Below are 20,616 nucleotides of genomic sequence, written 5' to 3' on the forward strand. Positions count from 1 at the left end.
TCCTTCTTCCCCACGAAGAAAAATCCAGCTCCGGCAGGAGAGGACGATGGACGGATTAGGCCGGCAGCCAGAGAGTCGTTTATGTAGTCCTCCATGGCCTTTCTCTCCGGGGCTGACAGGGAGTAGAGACGGCCCTTAGGGGGTGCAGTGCCTGGCAGGAGGTTGATGGCACAGTCGTATGGTTGGTGTGGGGTCAACAACATGGCCTTGGACTTGTTGAACACCTCCCTCAGGTGGTGATAGCTGACAGGAAACTTGGATATGTCAGGGGTGGAGCTGGTGGTCTCCTGGTTGGTTGGCAGGACAGCTCCCTTCAAGCAGGTCTGATGGCAGCCCCTTCCCCACTCTCATATGGTGCCAGTCTCCCAGTCGAGTTGGGGGTTGTGTAGATGGAGCCACGGGTACCCTAGGATGAGTGGTTGGCCGGGTGAATGTAGGAGGTGGAATTGGATGGACTCCTGGTGGTTTCCTGACAGCAGCATTGTCACGGGGGCTGTGATGTGTGTAACTGTGCCGAGATGATGTCCACCCAGTGCTCGTACAGGAACGGGTGGAGTAAGATGGTGGCACCCCACATCCAGCTGCCGTGCGAGCTCTGTGTCCATGATGTTAGCTTCGGCTCCAGAGTCCACCAGGGCGGCCAGGGCACAAGCGGTGTTGGGAAGCTGAAGCAGGGGTTTATGGATGGAGGTTAGGTGGTGCTGTCGCTCCTCGGGGGTGAGGGAGGCACGGCCGATCTCCATGGGCTCAGACTGATTATGTCGGCTTTGGGGCATGACAGGCGGGAACTGGGCAGCGGAAGACTCACCCCGAGTGCAGGTGGCAGGTTGACTAGGATGCCCCTTCTCTCGTCTGCGGCTCTGGATACGGTGATGGCAATGGCCTCATCGAGTGTCGGGGGTTGCTCATGGGAAATGAGCTCGTCCTTGACGTAGTCCGCCAAACTGTGGAGGAAGGCGTCCACCAGCGCCGCCATGTTGCGGAAGTCAATGGAGTAGTCTGCCACCATCCAGTTGCCCTGATGGATACTCATCAGTGCTCGTGATGAGCCCAGGTCGAACACCTTTAACATCTCCTCGGCGAAGGCACTGAAGGAGGCACAAGCCGGGGTCTGCCGGTCAAATTCAGCTGTCCCCCACCACCAAGCCTGGCCGGTCAGGTGAGTGATGACATACCCCACCTTGGCTCCCTCCGTCGAGAAGGTCCTGGGCTGCAGAGAGAACTGGATACAGCAGCTGGTCAGGAATGGCCAGACCTGGTTTGGGTCACCATTGAAATGTTCCAGATTACCGATCTTCAGTTCCGGGTCACCGGGAGCCAGAGCAGGTGGAACATGAACAGATGGAGTGGTGAGAACTTGCAGGACCTGGGTTAGCTGATGTTGTTGAAATAGTTGTTGCTGCTGGTTAAGCTGAAGCAGAGATGCAATGTCACCGGCCATCCCTTTTATTTCTCCCTCAGTACACTCCAGGCTCAATCACCATGCTGGTCAGATCGTTCTGTCAGGGGAAACAGACGAGGACCCAAGAGCACAAGTTAAATGTTGAGTTTTATTGATAACAGGGGAAAGGGAGTTGGGAGGATGTGCAAAGTTCAGTGGCAGGAGGACTGAGAGGCAGGGATAGCTGGCAGGAGCATGGTGGTGATGTCTACGGTCTCCCATCCAAGCACTGACCAGGCTCGACCCTGCTTAGCTTCAGAGATCAGACAGGATCAGGTGTTGTCAGAGTAGGGAGGCTGTAAGCTGACGGCACTAGGTGTTCAGGCAGTCCCTCAGCAGACAGACAGGACAGCACAACAGGCAGGAGTAGGGAACAGGCTGGAACACAGAGTCACAGATCAGGTAGCAAGATAAGGGACAGAAATGCAGGGTCAGGTTACCAGGACTGAAGAGTTGACGGAGTCGATGCCTAGAAGACGATCTGACACTGAAGCTTGGGAGGACAGCAGCTTAAATACACACAGAGGAGGAGCAGGTGATAGGCAACAGCCAATGACAGCCACTGAGAGTTAATAAGAGGAAGTGTATGCGGGCGTGGCCGGTAATGCTGAGTGGAGTGGAGAGGAGTGGAGATGTTACCTGAAGAGAGGCAACCCACAGGTAGGACCATGACACTATTTTTAGGACTTGTGTGAAAATCTGATGATGTTTAAGGTCATATTTATGCAGAAATATAGAAAATTCTAAAGGGTTCACAAACTTTCAAGCACCACTGTACAGCCTTCCAAACAGCCAAACTGTTGTTCAACCATGTATTCCGATATTTTGGTATTCCTAATACCAAAAATTCCAGGGTCCCAAATTCATCTCCCGATTATGGACCCATTTTATGTACAGACTCGGCGTATCTGTAAGTCTTACGTCTGAATATCATCCACAATCTAATGGGCAGGTGGAGCACACAAATCAAGAAATCGGATGTTTTCTATGTATCTTCTGCATGAAAAATCAAAGGAACTGGACACAGTTTCTTCCATGGGCCGAATATGCACAGAACTCTCTCAAGCACTCTGCCACACAATTAACACTGTTCCACTGCATGCTCGACTACCAACCCCCCCCCCCCCCCCCGTTTCCATGGGACAACACACTTTCTCAACTACCAGCAGTAGATACATGGTTTAAGAAAAGTCAACAAGTGTGGGAGGAAGTACATCAGAGACTGGAACAAGTAAATACCAAGTACAAACACTATGCAGACAAACATAGAGGCAAGAACCCAGAATACTCCCCAGGAGATCGGGTATGGGTCTCCACAAAGGACCTCAGATAACTGAACACTTGTAAGAAATTACAAGCACGCTACATCGGCCCTTACAAGGTGAAACGCAGAATCAATGGAGTCTCATATAAACTGGAACTCCCACCATACAACAGAATGGCACCAACATTTCAAGTATCCTGCCTGAAGCCTGCCATACAGGGTCCCCTAGCCACACACACACACACACACACACAAGACCCCCCCCCCCCCCCCCCCCCCGGACTCTGAAGAAGAGCCCATCTACCAGGTAAAGAAGATTTTAAACTCTTGCTGCAGGCAAGATCAGCTGGAATACCTGGTAGATTGGGAGGGCTACAGCCCAGAAGAACATAGCTGGGTAAACCACAAGGACATACTAGACCCGCTACTCACACAAGAATTCCACAGCCTACACCCAGACAAGCTAGCACCCAGAGGAAGGGGACGGCCCAGAAAATCAATAGCTCCCAAAGGAACCTCCGGGGGGGTGTTCTGTCAGTAATGGCGCAGAGAACACAAGGTCAGAGTGGCATTCAAACATGGCCTCTCTGAACTACAACACTCAAGAACCACAGCACCCTCTGTCACCTGATGATTAATCATACCATCTGCAGGTCATGTCACAGTCAACCACTCACCCATACAGTATAAGCCTCATTCTCCAACAGCCTGTTGCGAAGTATCATTTGGTGTTCTTTCCCACTCATACCGAGCTGTTTGATTTCTGATAGCCTTTCCAGTTTATTGACCTTGTTTCCGTTTCATCTCAACCTCGTCTTTTCGCTCGTTCTACGCTGCCCTGTTTGTTGATCACCTGACCCACACTAGTCTACTGACATCGCTTCCTGAACACCAATTTGGATACTTCCAACAGTTTGCATGACCCCAGTCTCCCCTGTGCCTGCATCTGTAAGTGGCTGCATTCTGACAAGGTGTATAACTGCAGAGTTCAGCTTTCTCCCTCATTTAACACATCTGATTCAAATTGTCTGCTAATTACTACGGCCTTCATGAGCTGAATTTCATGGTTTTTAAAAATAATAATTAACTGAAGGTGAGGTGAATATTGGTGAATAATAACCGAGACAGAGTCGAAGTTATTATTCACTGATTCACTGAACCTGAGGCAGATAATTGTTTTAGTATAAATACACAGGTGATTATTAAAAAATAATACAATTAATTGTATTTTAAAAATAATTTATTTCAAACTTCAAAAGCAGCATACAAATGTAACAAAGGTGTGGCACAGACTTGTATCACTTATCTATGCTGACTCACATAAAATACTTTGTTTTGAAACAGATAAAATAAATCACAGTTCCACCTTATCTTTGAATAGTTTTAGACCAAACTTCAAAACATCGTTAGTGCTTTTAGGAACAGCAATTTCTTTCATAATTTGTCATTCTTCCTCACTTATGGTGATGAAGCGATTGCCTGTCATTTCGCCAAGTCGCTTGAGGTGATTATTGAGAAATAGTCAGAATTTCTCAACTAATCAGCGGACATGATTTCCTATAATCGCCTCCATATTTTACCTAATAAAGCAATAAACCACTTTAGGGCATGTATAACACTAATTTTTATTACATTACTGGCATTTACAAGACACTCTTATCCAGAGTGACATACAGTATACCCAGAGCAGCCTGGGGTTAGGTGCCTTGCTCAAGAGCACTTCAACCATTCTTGCTGGTCTAGGGAATCAAACCAGCAACCTTTTGATCTCAGAGGTGCTTCTTGAACCATAAGGTCATGGATTTTTATCACAGTGTTCTTTGGCATGTGGCTGACTGCGTTTGTAAAACTGTGTCAAAACAATATGCTAAAATCTCATCTCATTCTCATTATCTCTAGCCGCTTTATCCTTCTACAGGGTCGCAGGCAAGCTGGAGCCTATCCCAGCTGACTATGGGCGAAAGGCGGGGTACACCCTGGACAAGTCGCCAGGTCATCACAGGGCTGACACATAGACACAGACAACCATTCACACTCACATTCACACCTACGGTCAATTCAGAGTCACCAGTCAACCTAACCTGCATGTCTTTGGACTGTGGGGGAAACCGGAGCACCCGGAGGAAACCCACGCGGACACGGGGAGAACATGCAAACTCCACACAGAAAGGCCCTCGCCGGCCCCGGGGCTTGAACCCAGGACCTTCTTGCTGTGAGGCGACAGCGCTAACCACTGCACCACCGTGCCGCCCAATATGCTAAAATATTCAATATATTAATGATCATATACTGAATATATTATTATTAATAATTATTCTTTGACCACAGCACTGCTGCATTTTTTAAAAGAAACATTTTCATAATTGACAAATCACTGTGGCATAAGCAGAACAACATACTCTGTGTGGTTATATGAAAATAATTACATTTGGGGTGGCAATGGCATTACACCACCCTGGCATTGATTATTTTCTTATAACCACATGGTGTGGAGTGTGTTATTCCTTACATAATATTCTTCTGCTACACAATTTAGTATATTAACAGTAAGCTTTGGCTGCTAAGCAATATAACATGCAAAGATTATGACTTTCTATGGTTTGATCAGTGGCTATTGGGAACACGCTTTAATTTTTTTTTCACTTACTTCTGTATGGTTTGATGTACCTGTGAATAGCCAATGAGTGAAAGTGTGAGGTAATTATATCTAATAAAATGATATACATATTCATATAAAACTCAATGAAAAGTATAAGGTGTCTTTGTTCGGATCTGTATCACTGATCTATAGCAGAGACTGGGGTGGAAGCATCCTGTCTGATTAGAGTGAGTCCTTTCCTATTTCATGTATGTAAGTGTATGTGGCTTACCATTGACACAAATCTCATAGTTCATACAAAGATGCTCCTCAAACAGGCAACCTGATGAAAGAAGAGAGTAAAATTTAAAATTTAAAGCATTTTATTGTGTATTATTGGTTGGGTATCTGAACCATAGATGGTACAAAAATAACATTAAATCAACAACATGACCTCATTATTACATAAAACAAACCAGTCAGACAGTAAAATGTTTTCTATTTTCTTTGCAAGCACTCTTAGTCATTACAAAAGAGACTGATTTTTGTGCAGAAAGATCAAGAGTAGCATACTCATAATCAGTATGTAACTGGAAAAACACACAGTCCTTAAAGTGAAGTAATGTAAGAGTAAAAAGAGATGGGTATGTGTACAATACAATGCTAATACTGCAAACATACAGCTGTATGTGAGCACAAGCGTGTATACACACACACACACACACACACACACACACACACACAAATGCTTAGAAAGCTTAGAAAAGCCTGGTGCTTCAGACACATCCAGTTTTGAGTCATACCACTGAACACATATCCATGTTTATTTTTGTAACGTTCTAATGCAAAGTTTGTGTTTCATTATATGCTGCTAAGAGTCTGAATGGATCACACAAACACTATGCCTACATGTACATACACTCACCATCCAGTTTAATAGGAACACCTGTACACCTGCTTATTTATGCAGTTATCCAATCATTCAATTGTGTAGCAGCAGCACAGTGCAGTAAATCATGCAGATACAAAGTTTCAGGTAGTGTTCACATTAATCATCAGAATGGAAAAAAAAAGATCTCTGTGACTTTAACTGTGACCAGACAGGCTGGTTTGAGTATTGTAAAAATTGAACTGTATATATACACCCATTCCAGCATTTCAGGCCTGCAATACATTCCAAAAAAGTTGGGACGGAGCAATTTAGGGCTATTAATGAGGTATAACAATTAAATAATTATCTGATTTGAAACAGGTGATATCAACAGGTGATTGTAATCATGATTTGGTATAAAATCACTATCCAGGAAATGCCTAGTCTTTGAGGAGCAAAGATGAGACAAGGATCTCCAGGTTGTCAACAAATGCATGAGAAAATTATTGAAATGTTTAAAAACAATGTTGCTCAAAGAAATATAGGAAGGGATTTGGGTATTTCACCCTCTACAGTGCCTAATGTCCTTAAATGATTCAAGGAATCTGAAGGAATTTCAGTGTGTAAAGGGAAAGGGCACAAGCCTAAACGGAAACCGTCCTTCATTATAGGCAAGGCAAGGCAAGTTTATTTATATAGCACATTTCATACACAATGGCAGTTCAATGTGCTTTACAGAAGTAAAAACAAAAACAGTAAACAATAGAGAAATAAAATTACATAAAATCATTTTATCTTTATTCTAAAATAATTAATTAAAAGAATTAAAAGAATTAAAAGAAAATAATAAGAATTAAACAATAGTAGAACTATTCTACTATTAAAATAGTAGAATATTTTAATAAAATATTAAAATGCCAAAAAGAAAAAGGAGAAAAAGAAAGAGAAAGAGAAAAAAAAAACCTAGCAGAATAAAATAGAATAAAGTTAAAATAAATTTAAAACATGCAGAGAAAAAGATTATAAAAAATGTAAAATATTAATTATTTAACAGAAAGCATCTGAAAACAGCTTGGTCTTTAACCTAGATTTGAAGCTGCCAACAGCAGGAGCATTTTTAATGTCCTCTGGCAGTTGGTTCCATAGCTGCACTGCATAGTAGCTAAAAGCTGCTTCACCACACTTTGTTTTAACAACTGGTTTTAATAGTAAATTTTTCTGTTGCGATCTGGTAGATCTGATTGGGTTAGGCCGCTGCAACATATCAGAGAGGTAATTGGGCCCTGTACCATTTAGAGATTTGTACACCAGCAGCAATGCTTTAAAGTCAATTCTGTAGCTTACTGGAAGCCAGTGAAGGGACCTTAGAATTGGAGTAATGTGCTCTGTTCTTTTTGTTCGTGTGAGAACCCTCGCCGCTGCATTTTGAACCAGCTGAAGTCGTTTAATGGTCTTTTTTGGCAGGCCTGTGAAAAGGCCATTGCAGTAATCAACCCTACTAGAGATGAAGGCATGTATTAGTTTTTCCAGATCATGTTTTGACATAGTTTGGAAATGTTTTTTAGGTGATAAAATGCCATTTTAGTGATTGCTTTCATGTGACTGTCAAAGTTTAGCTCGCTGTCAATGAAAACACCAAGATTTTTAACCATTTCTTTAGTTTTAATCCCTTTTGTGTCAAGAATAGTGGTAATCCTGAGTCTTTCATCTTTTTTTCCAAATAGAATTATTTCTGTTTTATCTGTGTTCAGCTGAAGAAAATTTTGTGACATCCAGCTATTGATTTGATCGATACACTGGTAGAGACATTCAAGGGGGGCATAATCATTTGGTGATAGAGCAAAATAAATTTGGGTATCATCTGCATAGCAGTGATACAAAATTGAATTTTTATTGATAATTTGCCCAAGTGGGAGCATATAAAGGTTGAAAAGTAATGGTCCAAGAATCGACCCCTGGGGGACACCACAGGTCAAGGGCATTGACGTTGAGGAACAATTTCCCAGGGTAACAAAGAAGCTTCTATCTTTTAAGTATGATTTTAACCAATTGATAACTTTACCAGTCAATCCAACCCAGTGTTCAAGTCGATATAGCAGTATGTTGTGATCAACAGTATCAAAAGCTGCACTGAGGTCCAGTAATACCAGGACCGATGTTTTGCCTGCATCAGTATTAAGACGTATGTCATTTATAACTTTAATCAGCGCTGTTTCAGTGCAATGATTGGCACGAAATCCTGACTGAAAATTATCAAAACGGCTGTTTGATATCAAGAAGGCAGTTAATTGATTGAAGACAATTTTTTCCAGGATTTTCCCGATAAATGGTAGATTTGATATTGGCCTGTAATTATTTAACACTGAAGGATCCAGATTATTTAATTTTTTCCAGGATTTTCCCGATAAATGGTAGATTTGACATTGGCCTGTAATTATTTAACACTGAAGGATCCAGATTATTATTATAGCTCATATAACCACATGGGCTCAGGATTACTTTGGCAAACCTTTGTCAAGCACTACAATGCAGAGTTACAGCCACAAATGCCAGTTAAGACTTTACTGTGCAAAAAGGAAGCCTTATGTTAACTATGACAGAAGTGCTATCAACTTCTTTGGGCTCAGAGACATCTGGAATGGACCATCACACAATGGAAACATTTATTGTGGTCAGATGAAACAGTATTCCATGCCTTTTTTGCAAGAAATAGACAGTGTGCTCTGGACCAAATCAAAAATCATCATCCAGACTGTTACCAGCAACAAGTCCAAAAGCCAAGGTCTGTCACATTATGAGGTTATGCCAGTGAACTTGGCAAAGGTAACTTACACATCTGTGATGCCAGCATTAATGCAGAAAAGTACATTGAGGTTTTGGTGCAACATATGCTGCTGTCAAGACAACATCTTTTCCAGGGATATTTCAACAAGACATTGCACATTCTGCACACATTACAAAGGCATGGCTGCAGAACAAGAGGTTGCCTGTCCCCTCTGTCCCCAATAAAGAATGTATGGTGAATTTTAAAAAGAAAAATATGACAATGACATCCCTGTACTGTTGCACACTTTAAGACCTGTTTACAAGATGAATGGAACAAAATAACACCTGAAACACTTCATTACTTGGTGCCTTCTGTCCCTAAACATCTTTTAAGTGTTGTGAGAAGGAATGGCAACATTATAGTGGTGAATGCTTTACCATCCCAACTCTTTTTTAAATGTGTTACAAAAATCAAAATTGAAATGTGTTTATTTTGAAAAAACAATTAAATTAATGAGGTAAAATATCAAATAATGTGCTGCTGTGTTGTTTTGAATGTAATACAGGTCAAAGATTATATACAATATAATTGTTTTCAGTTTCAATTTCAACAAACCATCCAAACATTTTCTGTATACATATAACCCCATTTCCTAAAAAGTTGGGACACTGTGTAAAATGTACAGAAACGAATAAAATAAAAACAGAATGTCATGAATTTGCAAATCATGTAAGCCCTATATTTCATTGCAAAAAGGAAAAAGACAACATATCAAATGTTGAAAGTTTGAAAAAAAAAATTACTTTTTTTGTGAAAAATATATCCTTTTGAATTTAGTGCCAGCAAGGTTTCAGAAAAGTTGGGACAGGGGCCACAAAAGATTGGAAAAGTTGTGTAATGTTTAAAAAAGAAAAAAGAAAACAACTAATTAAGTTAACTGGCAACAGGTCAATAACATGACTGGGAGAGCATCCCAAAGAGGCTGAGTCTCTCAAAAGTAAAGATGGGTAGGGGTTCATCACTCTGTGAAAAACTATGCAGGCAAATTGTGGGTGGTAGAAAAGGGCAACTGGACTTGCTTGAAGATTCTTGAAAACGTTTCACCTCTCGTCCAAAAGGCTTCCTCAGTTCTGTCTGACTAATAGGGAGTATCAGATATTTATCCTCTCCTGGCTCAGAATCAGAATCAGAATTCTGATGACCAGCTCATCTAAGGTGTCACTGAGGCATCATGTTGGTGTGGGTCGCTGGAGGCTGGGTGTGAATGGCGAGTCATTAGGGTGATCAAAGGATTGCCCGTTAGGGTGATCAATGGCAATCTGACTCTCTCTGTCCTCCTGCGAGTCCCCGAAAACAGCTGGGTCCTGGCGTACACCCAGCCGTCTGGGAAGAGTGTCCAAGACCACCTTGTAGATGGTTGACAAATGATGTCTTAGACCCCCACCTCTGTTCAGTGATGGCCGTTCCAGGTTTACAAAAATGGCTTCTTTGACTCCTCGCTCATACCAACGATCCTCTCTGGCTAAAATGCGTACATCACAATCCCAAAATGAGTGTCCTTCATTGTTAAGATGAATGTAGACAGCCGAGTCCTGGCCTGAGGAGCTGGCTCTCCTGTGTTGGGCCAAGCGCCTGTATAGCGGTTGCTTCGTCTCCCCAATATACGAATTTGTGCAATTCTCACTGCACTGAATTGCATACACTACGTTGTCCTGTTTGTGTCTGGGTATTCTGTCCTTAGGGTGGACCAGTTTCTGCTTCAGGGTGTTATTGGGTCTGAAATGTACTGGAATGTTGTGTTTGTAGAAGGAGGGCTCTTACAGTACTTCAAAGAGACCGGAACATCACCATCCTTCCTGCTGACAAAGGGAGATGCACAGTGGTGCTAAACACAGCGGACTACCACTCCAGGATGACCAGTCTCCTCAGTGATACAACCACTTATGAAACATTGAGGAGGGACCCCACAAGTGGTTACAAAAAGAAAGTTGTTATCTGCTTGCAACAACTAGAAAAGGACCAAGCCATCAACCGAGCTCTTTACTACAGATTGTACCCTGGGGAAGCCGTGCCTCTCATATACGGACTCCCCAAGATTCACAAAGAAGGAGCTCCTCTCAGACCTATTATCAGCAGTATAAACTCGGTCACATATAACATTGCTAAACACCTAGCCACAATCTTGGCTCCTCTGGACAGAATACCCAGACACAAACAGGACAACGTAGTGTATGCAATTCAGTGCAGTGAGAATTGCACAAATTCGTATATTGGGGAGACGAAGCAACCGCTATACAGGCGCTTGGCCCAACACAGGAGAGCCAGCTCCTCAGGCCAGGACTCGGCTGTCTACATTCATCTTAACAATGAAGGACACTCATTTTGGGATTGTGATGTACGCATTTTAGCCAGAGAGGATCGTTGGTATGAGCGAGGAGTCAAAGAAGCCATTTTTGTAAACCTGGAACGGCCATCACAGGAGAGGATAAATATCTGATACTCCCTATTAGTCAGACAGAACTGAGGAAGCCTTTTGGACGAGAGGTGAAACGTTTTCAAGAATCTTCAAGCAAGTCCAGTTGCCCTTTTCTACCACCCACAGTTTACTATGACCTGGATGATTGAGAATCTTCACAGATATGCAGGCAAATAGTGCAACAGTTTAAGAATAACATTCCTCAATGTAAAATTGCAGAGAATTTGGGGATCACAGCATCATAAAATCATTAATTGAATGATATTGAATGAGAATCCAGAGAAAGATCTGTATGCAAGGGACAAGGCTGAAAATCAACATCGATCTTTGGTACCTCAGGTGACACTGCATTAAAAACAGACACAATTCTGTAGTGAATATCACTGCATGGGCTCAGGAACACTTTCGCAAACCATCGTCTGTGAAAACAGTTCATTACTGCATCCACAATTGCGAGTTAAAACCATACACTGTATAAATAATATCCAGAAACACCGCTACTGTCCCTGGGCCTGAGTTAATTTATGATGGACTGAGGCAAAGTGGAAAACTGTCTTGTGGTCTGACAAATCAAAATTTGAAATTATTTTTGGAAATCATGGACACTGCGTCCTCCAGGCTAAAGGGGAGAGGGACCATCGGGTTTGTTATCAGTGCACAGTTGAAAAGCTAGCATTTGTGATGGTATGGGGTGCATTAGTGCACATGGCATGGGTAGCTTGCACATCTGGGAAGGCATCATTAATGCTGATTATTATACACTGATCAGTCATAACATTATGACCACTGACAGGTGATGTGAATAACACTGATTATCTCATTACAGTGGCACCTGTCAAGGCATGGAATATACAACCCCAATTCCAAAAAATGTTGGGATGCTGTGTAAACTGTAAATAAAAACAGAATGCAATAATTTGCAAATCATGGAAACTCTATATTTCATTAAAAATAGTACAAAGACAACATATCAAATGTTGACACTGAGAAATGTTATTGTTTTTTGAAAAATACATGCTCATTTTGAATTTGATGTCAGCAACACATTTCAAAAAAGTTGGGACAGGGTTACCACTGATGCACTGTTTACCACTGCGTTGCATCACCTCTACTTTTAACAACACTCTGTAAAAGTTTGGGAACTGAGGAGGATTGCTGTAGTTCTGAAAGAGAAATGTTGTCCCATTCTTGCCTGATATACAATTTCAGCTGCTCAACAGTTTTGGGTCTCCTTTATCATATTTTGTGTTTCATAATGCACCAAATGTTTTAAATGGGAGACAGGTCTGGACTGCAGACAGGCCAGTTTAGCACCCAGACTCTTTTACTACGGAGCCATGCAGTTTTAATATATACAAAAAGCGGTTTAGCATTGTCTTGCTGAAATAAGGAAGGCCTTCCCTGAAAAATATTTTGTCTGGATGGCAGCATATTGCTCTGAAATTTGTATATACCACTCAGTATTAATGATGCCTTCCCAGATGTATAAGCTACCCATGCCATGTGCACTAATGCACCCTCATACCATCACAGATGCTGGCTTTTGAACTGTGCACTGCACAAGCCATATGGTCCCTCTCCTCATGCTGCCATTCAGACAACATCTTTTTCAGAGAAGGCCTTCCTTATTTCAGCAAGACAATGCCAAACCGCATTCTGTACATATTACAACTGCATGGCTCCATAGTAAAAGAGTCTGGGTGCTGAACTGGCCTGCCTGTAGTCCAGACCTGTCTCCCATTGAAAACTTTCAGTGCATTAGAATTTTCTATATTTCTGCATAAATATGACCTAAAACACCATCAGATTTTCACACAAGTCGTAAAGTAAATAAAGAGAACCCAGTTAAACAAATGAGACAAAAATATTATACTTGGTCATTTATTTATTGATCCAATATTACATATCTGTGAGTGGCAAAAGTATGTGAACCTCTAGGATTAGCAGTTAATTTGAAGGTGAAATTAGAGTCAGGTGTTTTCAATCAATGGGATGACAATCAGGTGTGAGTGGGCACCCTGTTTAATTTAAACAACAGGGATCTATCAAAGTCTGATCTTCACAACACATGTTTGTGGAAGTGTATCATGGCACAAACAAAGGAGATTTCTGAGAACCTCAGAAAAGCGTTGTTGCTGCTCATCAGGCTGGAAAAGGTTACAAAACCATCTCTAAAGAGTTTGGACTCCACCAATCCACAGTCAGACAGACTGTACAAATGGAGGGAATTCAAGACCATTGTTACCCTCCCCAGGAGTGGTCAACCAACAAAGATCACTCCAAGAGCAAGACATGTAATAGTCGGTGAGGTCACAAAGGACCCCAGGGTAACTTCTAAGCAATTGAAGGCCTCTTTCACATTGGTTATGTTATGCCGCTTTTCCACTACTAACGCGGCTGAGTCGGGCTGAGCCGTGCCGTGCTGAGTTGGGCTGAGTCGAGCTGAGCGGGGCTATTGGAGTTGCATTTCGACTACCACCGCGCTGAACCGTGCTGGCTGGAAGTGGGTGGACACATTGGGTGGAGTTAGCGAAAGTGGGTGGACGTCACGTGATGTCGTTAAGCGGCGCAAACAGTGACATCAGTGATCTTTTAAGCGGTAGTCTCATGACCCGGATAGTAAACAATAAACATGGAGGACATGGAGTCGTTAGTGTTGCTGGTCTTGGTACTGTGGCTTGTTGTCACCGACAATGCCAACAGATACTGGCAAGAGCGTATAGATGAGGCGAGGCGCATAAGGCTCCAGAAATTCTCGTAATTCATAATTACAGATCCCAGTGTGAATTCTCGTAATTCATAATTACAGATCCCCAGTTTACAGATCCCAGTGTGCTCGCGGGGCATGTGTGGGCATGTGAGGACACTCCTCCTCACCAATCAGTGCACAGGGGAGTGTCTGCTCACGCCCCTAGCCTCACTCAGCTCGGTTTGGCTCGCTTCAGCCCCACTCCAAAACCGTGCGAGTTTTGGGTGCTAAGCAGGGCTGAAGCGAGCTGAGTCGTGCTGTTTTGAGATAGTCGAAACGCGAGCCGTGTCGGGCTGAAGTGAGCTGAAGCGAGCTGAAAAAGGGCCATTAATGTTCATGAGTCCACCATCAGAAGAACACTGAACAACAATGATGTGCATGGCAGGGTTGCAAGGAGAAAGCCACTGCTCTCCAAAAAGAACATTGCTGCTCATCTGTAGTTTGCTAAAGATCATGTGGACAAGCCAGAAGGCTATTGGAAAAATGTTTTGTGGACAGATGAGACCAAAATAGAACTTTTTGGTTGAAATGTTTGGAGAAAGGAAAACACTGCATTCCAGCATAAGAACCTTATCCCACCTGTGAAACATGGTGGTGGTAGTATCATGGTTTGGGCCTATTTTGCTGCTTCTGGGCCAGGACGGCTTGCCATCATTGATGGAACAATGAATTCTCAATTATACCAGCGAATTCTACAGGAAAATGTCAGGACATCTGTCCATGAACTGAATTTCAAGAGAAGGTGGGTTATGCAGCAAGACAACGACCCTAAGCACACAAGTCGTTCTACCAAAGAATGGTTAAAAAAGAATAAAGTTAATGTTTTGGAATGGCCAAGTCAAAGTCCTGACCTTAATCCAATTGAAATGTTGTGGAAGGACCTGAAGTGAGCAGTTCATGTGAGGAAACCCACCAACATCCCAGAGTTGAAGCTGTTCTGTACGGAGGAATGGGCTAAAATTCCTCCAAGCCGGTGTGCAGGACTGATCAACACTTATGGCCCTTTTCCACTACCCTTTTTCAGCTCACTTCAGCTCGCTTCAGCTCACTTCAGCCCGACACGGCTCGTGTTTCGACTACCAAAAACCAGCACGACTCAGCTCGTTTCAGCCCTGCTTAGCCCCTAAAACTCGCACCGTTTTGGAGTGGGGCTGAAGCGAGCCAAGCCGTGCCGAGTGAGGTTGGGGGCGTGAGCAGACACTCCCCTGTGCACTGATTGGTGAGGAGGAGTGTCCTCACATGCCCACACACGCCCCGCGAGCGCGCTGGGATCTGTAAACACCGCAAACCCGGAAGGAGAATAATTACGAATTACGAGAATTTCTGAAGCCTTATGTGCCTCGGCTCATCTATACGCTCTTGCCAGTATCTGTCCGCGTTGTAGGTGACAACAAGCCACAGCACCAAGACCAGCAACACTAACGACTCCATGTCCTCCATGTTTATTGTTTACTATTCGGGTCGTGAGACTACCGCTTAAAAGCTCACTGAATCAGTGACATACAGAGCATCGTGGACGAGTTCGCGGAGCGCAAGGCTCGTCGTATGCCCTTCAAATAATGCGCGCAGTAGGCTATTGATGTTTTATTATGAGCCATGTACAGTATGTCGCCGAATGTTTTTTTGTTTCTGAGTTACATGTTCGTTTGAAGGACTTAATGTACAAAATAACATCGTTGCACCCCGTAGTGTTGAAATTGGTAAACACAGTGCATTCAGTGAGGTTTGCACCGCCCTCCTTTTATTTCTGACTCTTCCTGTCACCGTTGCAGCCTCTGAGCGCTCATTCGTATGCCCTTCAGATAATGTGCGCAGTATAGGCTATTGATGTTTTATTATGAGCCATGTACAGTATCCTAATGTTTTTTGTTTCTGAGTTACATGTTCGTTTGAAGGACTTGATGTACTAAATAACATATAGTTGCACCCGGTAGTGTTGAAATTGGTAAACACCGCAGTTGCGGACATTTTGTAGCCTAAAATGATGTTATGATAAGCTTTAATAAAGGGCCCGGTCATTTGCCCCGCCCCCGGCCCGGCTCTGACTTGTTCCGCCACTGTCACTGATGTCACTGTTTGCGCTGCTTAACGACATCACCTGACGTCCGCCCACTTTCGCTAACTCCACCCAATGTGTCCACCCACTTCCAGCCAGCACGGTTCAGCGCGGTTGTAGTCGAAATGCAACTCCAACAGCCCCGCTCAGCTCGACTCAGCTCGACTCGGCACGGCACGGCTCAGCCGCGTTTGTAGTGGAAAAGCGGCATTAGTGGAAACGTTTAGTTGCAGTTATTGCTGCACAAGGGGGTCACACCAGATACTGAAAGCAAAGGTTCACACACTTTTGCCACTCACAGATATGTGATATTGGATCATTTTTCTCAATAAATAAATGACCAAGTATAATAATTTTGTCTCATTTGTTTAATTGGGTTCTCTTTATCTACTTTTAGGACTTGTGTGAAAATCTGATGATGTTTTAGGTCATATTTATGCAGAGATATAGAACATTCTAAAGGGTTCACAAACTTTCAAGCACCACTGTATATGACAAAGGAAACCCTGAAATGCTGAGCAACTGAACTTGTATATCAAGCAAGATTGGCACAACATTTCAGTTTCAAAAGTACAGCAATTTCTCTCCCCAGTTCCCAAACATTTACAGAGTGTTGTTAAAAGTAGAGGGATGCAACATAGTGGTAAACATGCCTTTGTCCCAACTTTTTTTTTAAATGTGTTACTCTGATCAACTTCAAAATTAGCATATATATTTTTTCAAAAAAACAATGAAATTGCTCAGTTTCAACATTTGATATGTTGTCTTTGTACTATTTTCAATAAAATATAGGGCTTCCATGATTTTCAAATTATTGCATTCTGTTTTTATTTACAGTTTACACATTGTCCCAACATTTTTGGAATTGGGATTGTGTATTAGACAGCAGTATTTGCGGGGGGGGGAATACTTTCTGGAGGATGTGTGTGTACACCATTCACCTGATTTGGATGTAAATAGTTTCAGAGCCTGCACTTTGAACTCATGTTCTTGATTTAAATTAAACAAATTTAGTACCTGTCAGCAACTCTGAGTCTAATGATTAGAGAAAATACAACCTATTTAGATTTGAATCAAATGAACCAAATAAACTACCTCAAAATTAAAATTACTTGCATGTACTTTCATTTAAAGTTCATTTGTAATATAAATATATAACCAGACCTTAATATATCTAGAATATGTAGGCATTCATATATGTTTGAATTATACATCACTGGTGTATAGTGTGTGGTTTTTGAAGTAAATACAGGTATAAACAAAAAAAGGTTATCTGCAAAAAACATGGAATAACCCACTGTTGCTCAACAAAAAACATTTGACTTAGTTGTTTTGTATGAATCCAAGTTACAATGCATAAAGCTATAGCTGTGTATAACTGATCCGAGGTCAGTATAGTAATATTAGTTCACTTGGAGTAAACCTTCTAACATCAAACCAGTTAAAACAGAAGCCTGTATGATATTAGAAGGCTATGTTTGCTGAAATTGTGATTTGAAGGATAAGTTACATGCCTCAAAAAAGTCTGTGAAGATTCTCAGTCATCCAGCTCATAGTAACTGTGGGTGGTAAAAGAGGGCTACTGGACTTGCTTGAAGATTCTTGAAGACGTTTCATAGACTCTGCTGTCTACCTTCATCTTAACAACAAAGGACACTCATTTCAGGATTGCAACGTACGCATTTTAGCCAGAGAGGATCGTTGGTATGAGCGAGGAGTTAAAGAAGCCATTTTTGTCAACCTGGAACGGCCATCACTGAACAGAGGTGGGGGTCCATTTATCAGCCACCTACAATGCAGTCCTTGGCACACTTCCCAGACAACTGAATGCACACCAAAACCCAGCTGTTTTCAGTGACTCACAAGAGGACAGAGAGAATCAGCATTCCATTGATCACCTTAACGGGCAATCCATTGATCACCCAAACGACTCTCGAGGCCATTCACATCCAGCCCCCATTGACCCACACCAACAGGATGACTCAACGACACCTTAGATGAGCTTTTCATCCATGAGAGGATAAATACCTGATACTCCCTACTAGTCAGACAGAACTGAAGAAGCCTTTCGGATGAGAGGTGAAACGTCTTCAAGAATCTTCAAGCAAGTCCAGTTGCTCTCTTTTACCACCCACATGCCTCAAAAAACTGTTTAAAAACAGCAATAAATAATAATAATAATAATAATAATAATAATGATGATGTCAGGATTGCAGGTGACAGACAGATGTAAAAGCTGAAAGAGAGTTTATTCAGGAAACTGGCAGACAAATCCAAACCATGAGGCAGAAAGCAGAGTCAGGAAAACAGGTAATAGTCAGGTGAGGCACAAACAGGATGTCAGAGGTAATATCAAAAGGTAAATTCCAAAAACACAAAGTCATAAACCAGAATAGGCAGCATAATAATAAAGACTTGGTAAAATCAGACACAAGGAACTGAGCATATACTTCACAATGAGTGAGTGCACTGAATGTCCTTCTATACTGTGGCTGTATAACTGAACTGATAGAGTACAGGTGTGTGTGATTAGAACAGAGGAGACTGTGAGCAATGAGGTGCAGAATGGTTGTTGTAGTCCGTGGCAACCATATTTGAAGGCTGGGAAGTGGAGTCTTGAATGCAAGCAGGTGCAGTGACATTATTATTATTATTATTATTATCCATTCATCCCTTTTCCGTAACCGCTTATCCTGTGAAGGGTCACGGGCAGGCCGGAGCTTATCCCAGCTGACTATGGGCAAGAGGTGGGGTACACCCTGAACAAGTTGCCAGATCATCGCAGGGCTGACACACAGAGACAAACAACAATTCACACTCACATTCACACCTATGGGCAATTTAGAGCCACCAATTAGCCTAACCTGCATGTCTTTGGACTGTAGGGGAAACCAGAGCAGCCAGAGGAAACCCACGCAGACACGGGGGGAATATGCAAACTCCACACAGAAAGGCCCCCGTCGGCGACTGGGCTCGAATCCAGAACCTTCTTGCTGTGAGGCAACAGTGCTAACCACTACACCACCATGCCGCTTATTATCTTATCTCATCTCATTATCTGTAGCTGCTTTATCCTGTTCTACAGGGTCGCAGGCAAGCTGGAGCCTATCCCAGCTGACTACGGGCGAAAGGCGGGGTACACCCTGGACAAGTCGCCAGGTCATCACAGGGCTGACACATAGACACAGACAACCATTCACACTCACATTCACACCTACGGTCAATTAACCTAACCTGCATGTCTTTGGACTGTGGGGGAAACCGGAGCACCCGGAGGAAACCCACGCGGACATGGGGAGAACATGCAAACTCCGCACAGAAAGGCCCTCGCCGGCCACAGGGCTCGAACCCGGACCTTCTTGCTGTGAGGCGATAGCGCTAACCACTACACCACTGTGCCGCCCCGCCGCTTATTATTATTATTATTAATATTATTATTATAAGTTGTTGTATGGGGCGGCACGGTGGTGTAGTGGTTAGCGCTATCGCCTCACAGCAAGAAGGTCCGGGTTCGAGCCCCGTGGCCGGCGAGGGCCTTTCTGTGCGGAGATTATGTTCTCCACGTGTCCGTGTGGGTTTCCTCCGGGTGCTCCAGTTTCCCTCACAGTCCAATGACATGCAGGTTCGGTTAACTGGTGACTCTAAATTGACCGTAGGTGTGAATGGTTGTCTGTGTCTATGTGTCAGCCCTGTGATGACCTGGCGACTTGTCCAGGGTGTACCCTGCCTTTCACCTGTAGTCAGCTGGGATAGGCTCCAGCTTGCCTGCGACCCTGTAGAACACGATAAAGTGGCTACAGATAATGAGATGATATGAGTTGAGTTGTTGTATGATCATTTTGTGCTTTTAGAATAAATTCAGAACTGAACTGATAATATGTTGGAAAATGATTTGTATGCAAAGATGAATGGAATTGTGAAACATTTGGGGAAAATATGGGCTGATTACCAATTCACCAACTTCCAGGTGTTATTTTATTAATTTGATCATAAAATGAAGACAGCTTTTCAAATAAAACTGACTATGAGATGTATTTTAAGTCAGCAAAAGCCCCTAAAAAAGTATAAAATTAAAGATTACAGTAACAGGTCTCTGTGAGAGAGCTAAGTAAAAGCTGTGTGTTTGAACACATGCCTGTAGCAGATTTCATGCTTTCAACACTTGGTTTTAAAAGGTGTGCTCTGGCACGGATTTAAGGGGGGAGGGGGGCTCCTGGCACGCCCCCAATAAAAAATTGTTTTAGCATTGCAGATACCAAGATATGCCTGCAGTTTTTTTTTAATTAATAAGATTTTTTAAAAATAAACAAAATAAATCATTATGTGGGATTGAGCTGAAGAGTTTATGGTATAAATTTGTATTTAATAGTAGGTCCTAGCTTAGGTTTTTTCACTTGTGACACGAATGCAGTGA

The 20,616-nt window shown here is 42.7% G+C and overlaps 1 protein-coding gene across 1 annotated transcript in view; it reads right to left on the reverse strand.

The window, feature by feature from the left end:
- slco5a1b (solute carrier organic anion transporter family member 5A1b) overlaps positions 1–20,616 on the reverse strand; it is a 136,175-nt gene that overhangs the window by 112,464 nt on the left and 3,095 nt on the right. The window contains exon 2 of the mRNA XM_060905291.1: positions 5,576–5,626. Within this exon, the coding sequence (XP_060761274.1) occupies positions 5,576–5,626 (51 nt within the window). The remainder of the gene's footprint in view (positions 1–5,575; positions 5,627–20,616) is intronic.

Source organism: Neoarius graeffei, chromosome 23 (genome assembly GCF_027579695.1).
Source record: "Neoarius graeffei isolate fNeoGra1 chromosome 23, fNeoGra1.pri, whole genome shotgun sequence".
In the NCBI taxonomy this organism is placed as follows: Eukaryota; Metazoa; Chordata; class Actinopteri; order Siluriformes; family Ariidae; genus Neoarius; species Neoarius graeffei.